The following is a 7,531-nucleotide window of genomic DNA, read 5'->3' on the forward strand; positions in this document are numbered from 1 at the left end:
GCAGCTGAAGTTTCTTTTTTAACAAAATAGTCCCTTTGAGGTTATATTATATATACTCTGAGGTGTACAAACCCAGCCAAGCCTGATAGCAAGTTTGCCACAAATTGACATGTCTAAAGAAAACCGTGGAAACAAAATCACGGCATCACAGGTATCCTTTTATCCACACCTGACTAGGTGTGGTCAATTAGCAACAGCTGAACCCACTGAAGAGATTAGGGGCTGCAGAGGGACGTAACAGTGACCAACAGAACAAAACATGTTTGAACATTATGTAAGACTTTGTGGTGCATCTTTCAATCATTTGTGCCTCATTGGACTGAGAAAAGTATTGGATGACTTATTGCTGGAGCCATGATACTATATTGCATAATAGCTGGATTGCACTGATGGCTTTTTTGGGGAGTTTGTTTGTTTTTTTGCAAGTTTAAATGAGAATTAAGAATTAATTAATTTATTGAGTGTATTCCTTTTTCAAATGTTCATAGACAGCCACAGTTCTTAGTCTACGTCTAAACTCTGCTGGCCTGATAATAATAGAGTTTATCTTTCCACGTGATTTAAATAAGAAGAATAAGAAGAAACAGGAACAGAGAGAAAAACATAAATCAAGCTACTGGCAATAGGACGAATCACTTATAAAAACATATGCAGCACCAGTGTTGTGTACAAATATGTACTGATAATGTCCTTGTGATGACACCAAGTTACTTTATTTCTGAAAAGTTAATAATAAGCAGGGTGAAACACTGAACTGTGTCCCCACTGTTAGGACATATGTGCTGTTAAGGTCCGTGTATCAAGAGAATGGAAACTTTGTTTCAGCAGCTGGTAAGATTTTTCCTATATTTGCGCCATAAAAGTTAATGTATTGTATGTACATGTATTGTAAATATGTACATGTGGATTTTAAATATAATTTAAATATTCTTTTCACGTTTCTGTTAAAATGTTTCGTGACAAATCTGTCACATTGCACATGTCTAATTTTATGCGTAATGCTGATAATTTTCTTTTTAAATTGTATTTATTTATTTTTTACAAAATCAGAGTGGCTTATTTTTAGTTCCTGAACTCAGGGGAGTTATCTAAACCACAGTTTCAGCTGAGTCACACTACTCTCTCAGTTATTAAACCATTTCGCTGGTACAGCTAACATGACACTGAGCTCAAATTTACATGATTACAATCTATGACTGAAGTGTGATCATGAAAAGATTCAAAAAAGGTGATTATTATTGTTTTTCTGTGAACTTTCAGACACAGCTAGAAATGAAACAGTTACAGTTTATGAATCAGACAGGGTAAACTTAAGTCTAATCTAATCTTTGTTTTATTCACAACTTGTGTTTAAAAAAAAAAATCAGTAAATCCAATTTTAAAATCTAGATTTTCTCACTCATTTAACCCTTGTGTGGTGTTCGTATTTTTGTTACTCAGCCAGTGTTCATGGGTCTGGTGGACCCGCTAGAGTTTTGGCTTTCCAAATTAACACTATCAAACAATTTTATGTTAAATTACTCAACAGATGTTTACTTCATCCCAATTACAAGACATATGAACAGCAAACATGGTTAATTTTTTCCCTTTACCTTTGTTAGATCACATTTATGAATTAATGTGCTTCTCGTTTTTCTTTTATATAAAATGTTATAAATAAATCAGTTATAATCAAGTGGAGTGAGTGGAAAGACACAACACATTTACACGTGAAAAAATAATTAATTGTTTAATTTTTCTTTTGAAAAAAACTGAACACGGGTCTCACAGACCCGAACACCATACAAGGGTTAAACATGTTTGAAATCTTTGTTAATACCCATTCTCCAAAAGTTTGACTGTGACTTTAAAAATATAGGCAGCATCTTTACAGGTGATAGTAAACACATTTATAAAAGTGATTCATCGGATTTCTCTCCTTTACTTCAGACCCATGGCAACGCTCTATTCCTCATCCTTATTTTGGGATTAGGAGGAAGCTTTCAGGTCGGCTTCCATATCACTGGACTGAGTTCTCCTTCGCCGGTGAGACACGTCGCCTTTATCATTTCTTCTCCATTCTGTCTCGATTATCTGGATCACATTTAATAACAGTTTAGATCTATCTCCACAGTACATCCAGCGCTTCATCAACAGCAGCTGGTATGACAGATACGGAGAGCCTCCACATCCGCAGACGGTCACAATGATCTGGTCTCTTATTGTTTCCATGTTTGCTGTCGGGGGACTCTTCGGTGCCATCAGTGTCAAATTTATCTCAGACTTGCTGGGAAGGTGAGTATGAAGACAGATGTTGTACCAAGCTGTATAGCCTACGGAGACCTGAAGTCATGAGCTTTCCTTCTTCAGAAAAAAGGCAATGATCTGCAACAGCTTCATTGCTGTTCTTGCAGCAGGATTCATGCTGACAAGTAAAAATGTCAACTCTTTCGAAATGATCATTGTGGCAAGATTTCTGTTTGGTTACTCAGCAGGTAAGTTGCCATATTCTACAGACTCCTTATTAATATGTTTTCACCACCTATACTCACCATGCTTGCTTTATGTGACCTGCAGGCTTGGGAATGAACACTCACTTAATATATCTTGGGGAGATTTCACCCAGAAAGATAAGAGGGATAGTGACTCTGACCTCAGCCACTTTTACGTCACTCGGGAAAGTGTCTGGACGGGCGTTTGGGTTGAGGTAAGCACCTGAAGTTGATATGAAAAAGAAAAATGGGCTTTAACCCATTGTCAAAAGCTACTGCAGCATATTATGACAATAGATTACAAATTAAACACAACATTTCATTTTGATTTTTCAGCGAGATCCTTGGCCGCGAGGACACGTGGGACATTCTCCTTAGTGTCGCTGCACTTTTCTCCTTTGTTCAGATTGTGATGTTGCCTTTTTTTCCTGAGACGCCAAGATATTTACTCATAGAGAAAGGTGATGATAAGGCATGCAAAAAAGGTTAGTAGCTTTGCGCAGTTTATGTATCAAACACGACCCCAGATGTTTATGAAAATGTGTTCTACAAACACATACTAGTTAAAGATAAATGATAGTCTTGTGAAATTACAAGTCAATCAGTACCTGCATGTTTTGTATTTGAGCAAAGTTGCACATTTTTCAGTTCTTATCCCCTCCGTGATTTGGGATTTTCTGGTTTCAGCTCTCCAGAGTCTGTGGGGCCAAGGTGACTACCAACAAGAAATGGATGAGATGTTGACTGAGCAGGCAGCCATTGAAGCAGCCCCACCAGTGAGCCTTCTGCAGCTGCTGAGAGACAGGACTGTCCGATGGCAGGTCATCACCATCTCCACCATCTACTGTTGCAACCAGCTGTCGGGCATGTCTACAGTATGAACAATACCATATAGTATTAGTATAATACCATATGATACAATATGATATATGATATAGGATTGCTAAATTGCAGAATGATACAACATTACAACAATTTTGTGACTTTTGGAGGTTCACGCACATGCATACATGACATATCTGTATAACTACAGATCAATATATCTATTGATATCTGTATATATGAGACTTCATTGTTCCTTCCATATCAAGTTTCTATCAACAGAATAGACTAAAATATAAATCAGATTTCATGCTGACTGTTTATAGCCTAATAGTGCCTCTTTTCTTCCCAGATTAGTACCTTTACTTATGACATCTTCCTGGAGGCAGGTATACCAAAGAAGAAGATCCGCTATATCACTCTCGGTCTTGGAGTGGCTGAAATTCTCACCTCGCTCACCTGTGTAAGCAAACACTCAGTCTGTGCCTGAGCTCATCTTTGTAAATGAGCATTTTAAGTGTATACATCCTTTCATTTCTACTATTAGAGACAATCTTCTTATGACAAGTCTGTCATTATTTTCTCCCTTCCTCAATTTCAGGGTCTTCTCATTGACCTCACAGGGAGAAGACCATTGCTGTTCGGCGGTTACGGTGTCATGTCTGCTTGCTGGATTTTTGTCACTGTCACACTCAACCTGAAGGTAAACCATTACCAGTGGTGGGCAACATAATATTAATAAAAGTAAAAGCAATGTAAAGAAAGCAAAACAAAAACAGTTGATTTGTTAAAGACAACAAATGTCAGGTGTGTGAAGAGACTGAGGACCCAAGTGCAGGCAAACGGAGACGAGGGTGGATGATAACAAAAAACGAGCCTTTATGGACAGCTGAACAAAAACTACAAACAGGTGGAACAGAGAAAACTAAGCAAAACCTAAACTGGGAAAAACTATGCATAAACATATAACCTGAGGGTGGAAACCACAGGCCAGAAAAGAGAGACCAGGAAACGCGGGTAAAGCTGACGGAAGAAATACAGAAGCAACATGGAAGAAAACAAGCAGACGGACCAACAAGGGACAAAGGGAAGTACACACAATAAATACACACAAGGTAACGATGGAAATGCAAACAGGATGTTCCTTGAGTTGACTGTTGTTGTAATTTGGTGCAATATAAAAAAAATTGAATTGAATTAAATTGAATAGGAGGGAGATACAGCTGAACCTAATTAGAAGTGATGAGACAGGGAGGAAGCAAAACAGAATACACTGACATAAAACACGGACTTTCAAAGTAAAACAGGAAATACATGAACACAGAGACCTGAAACGTTGGCACAGGAAGGCACAGAGTGGGCATAACACGGAACACAGGAGAGGCACATAAACAAAACCTAAAGACTGGAAAATCACAGATGACACCATTTCTACTCGTCAAGATCAAGGATCAAGGAAGTTTTCTTTTCATTTGCAACACGTTTACATGAGGTGGAATGAAATTACGTACACACGGTCCCGGTTATCCATAGAAGGGAAAAGAAACAGAATAACGAAGAAACTAAAAAAAACACAACTAACAAATAGCAAGTAATGAAATAATACAATATAAGTAGAGTGCAACAACCTGAGTACCAGTATGGAGTATAAATATAGAAATATAGGTATAAACATTTTAGCAGCAAGAGGGCATGATGACCAGCATTAATAAAGTGATGGTGTCAGTAAAGTATCAGTAGTATAACAGTTCTTGTCCATTTATGCATTGAGAAGTCTCACAGCTTCTGGAATGAAGCTGTTTCTGTCTAGTATTTTGCATTTAATGCTCCTCAGCCTCCTGCCTGAGGGGAGCAGGACAAAGAGTGTGTGTGCTTGGTGAGTGGGGTCCTTCATGATACAGGTAGGCCTCTTCCTGCATCTGGAGGTGTACATGTCTGTGACGGTTGGGACAACAACTGTCTGTGTAGCCTTCACTGGAAAGTACACTAGTAACAATATTGCCAATATGACTGAAGATGACCTGTTTCATAAAGGGGAAAATGTGTATAAGCTATCACTGCTGTGATGATAAAAGGCAGAAATATAGAAATTAATCTGATGCAAAATCAAATATATGCATTGAAAACTGTCTTTCACACAGGATTCCAGCTACTGGGTTCCATACATTACTGTGAGTTTGATGGTTGTCTTCATCATGTTCTTTTGTGGAGGACCTGGTAAGCATAAAGCACTTATACATACATATGTAGCTTAACGTTTTTAGTATCCAGTACATCACACCTGTAGCAGTTATGGAAAACGTGTCTATATGCAAAGATAACAAGGTCAATTCCCTGTTCTTTCTCTGATTCTCACAGGAGGAGCCACACCAACGCTCAACAGTGAGCTCTTCATTCAGTCTAATCGAATGGCATCACTCGTCCTCACAGGGCTGCAGCGGTGGTTTATGTTTGCAGTGATGGGCCTGGTCTTTCCATTCCTCATTGTACGTACGACCAAACTGAAAATAAGCAGCGCATTACACTATAACACCCACAGGGATCTATATGTTGTGCTGAAATTATGAATGTCGTTTCTTTCCCAGGATGCTCTCAGCTCGTACTTATTTGTGCTGTTTGCCTCTGCCTGCATGCTGGGTAGTCTTTATACCTTCTTCCTTTTGCCTGAGACTAAAGGCAAGACCCTGCTGGAGATCTCAGAGGAGTTTAAAGCCATCACTGTCTGTGGGAAATCCTTTGCAGAAGAAACGAGAACAGAGACCAGGTTGTGATGAGGACCACGTATAGCTACAGCAAAAAACATGAGGAAAAAAACAATTTTTCTTTCAGGACAAGATTGAATGACTGTGGAAAAAACGTGCTTTGCAAATAAATGACTCACAATGACATTAAACAATGTTACAATTCCCAAAATTTGGAATCTTTCCAACTTCAGTTTTTGCTTTTTAGTTGCTTCTGCTATTTTCTGTTTGTCCATAAATGGTGACTGTTGTGCAATCAGATCCTGTACGAAGTTTTTTCTTGGCCCACGTTTCTTTACAACTAACAACAACTAACCTGCATAATGGGCTTCCATTACAATTCTAAGATGCAGTATTAAGTAATCATCAGGTAATGGCATAATATCATTATGCAATTTTCCATATGCCCAAACACCAACATAAATACATATCCTAGTAATGAGAACATGCATAAAGTTCTTCTTTTATGCTCTTAAATGCCACTAGTTTAGCCAAAAGCAAAGTTGGAGAAAAGGAGCGCTTCAGAGAAAATGTCATAGTGAAAGGAAGGCTCACTTTATGATGTTTCACTAAACCCCAAAGGTGCTCTGTTGGCCTGATCTGGTGACTGTCATGTTCAGTTTGAGATGATTCTGGAAACAACCATCAGAAGATGGGTACACTGATCGTAAAGGGATGGACATGGTCAGTACCATTTTGCAGGTAGGTTGTGGCATTAAAACAATGCTCTTTTGTTACTAAGGGGTCCTGCCCATGTCCAAATGCACATTTCTATGTTGTTTACACCAGATTTTGAGCCTACTATCTGAATGTTGAAGCAGAAATCAAGACCAGGGTATTTCCTGTTCCAAGTTGACTGGAGTGGCACCCTGTGTGGTGTTTAAACTTCAGTATGTGTAGTGTGCATAGTGTTAAGCTCTTCCACATACCTTGGTTGAAATGAGTAGTTATTTGAGATGCTGTTGCTTGTTTATCAGCTTGAACAAGTCTGGCCATTCTCCTCTGATGTGTGGCACGAACAAGACCAAAGTCACTTAAATCACCTTTCTTCCATCTTGAGCTGTTGCTGATTAGATATTTGCCTTAACAAGTAATATAACTTGACAACACACCTCTTCACGTTTACACTGTGTCCCTTCCTGTTTGAGGAAGCTACACATGCTGATAAAACGAGAAGTGAGAGCAGCGGAGAGGATCGTAGGTGTTTCTTTTCCCTCCCTCCAGGACACCTATTGCACCCGCTTTAGACTTTTATTTTATTTTTAGCTTTTTATCTTTATGTTGTTTTAGTGTACACTGAGGGCCGTGGGAGCATTGCAATTTAAAATTCCTGTGGATGATCTGTACACGTTTTTTTTTTTTTTTTTTTAAATAAAGCTGACTTTGACTTTGATTACAGTGAGAGCAAAACTGTGAATACAGTGATGAAAATGGTCAGTACTTTCAAGAATGGTGTGTATATAGCTTTAATATTTAGATATATTATTAACAAATCGC

General features: G+C 38.5%; 1 protein-coding gene across 2 annotated transcripts; it reads left to right on the forward strand.

The window, feature by feature from the left end:
* The first annotated feature begins 729 nt into the window (after positions 1–729).
* LOC146709106 (solute carrier family 2, facilitated glucose transporter member 9-like) lies at positions 730–6,295 on the forward strand. 2 transcript variants are annotated; one of them, XM_085456051.1, is made up of 12 exons: positions 730–831; positions 1,930–2,025; positions 2,114–2,274; positions 2,350–2,474; positions 2,557–2,686; positions 2,808–2,956; positions 3,159–3,292; positions 3,646–3,756; positions 3,895–3,996; positions 5,435–5,510; positions 5,652–5,779; positions 5,879–6,295. In XM_085456051.1, the coding sequence occupies exons 1-12, from the start codon at positions 808–810 to the stop codon at positions 6,062–6,064; spliced, it is 1,422 nt and encodes a 473-aa protein (XP_085312177.1). In that variant the 5' UTR covers positions 730–807; the 3' UTR covers positions 6,065–6,295. The 2 variants fall into 2 exon arrangements, with proteins under 2 accessions (XP_085312177.1, XP_085312175.1); XM_085456049.1 differs by having other exon boundaries at positions 731–831; positions 3,159–3,346.
* The last annotated feature ends 1,236 nt before the right edge of the window (positions 6,296–7,531 follow it).

Source organism: Copadichromis virginalis, linkage group LG5 (genome assembly GCF_057382275.1).
Source record: "Copadichromis virginalis isolate Kocher_CV1m ecotype Utaka linkage group LG5, C_Virginalis_male_GT1.1, whole genome shotgun sequence".
Classification (NCBI taxonomy): domain Eukaryota; kingdom Metazoa; phylum Chordata; class Actinopteri; order Cichliformes; family Cichlidae; genus Copadichromis; species Copadichromis virginalis.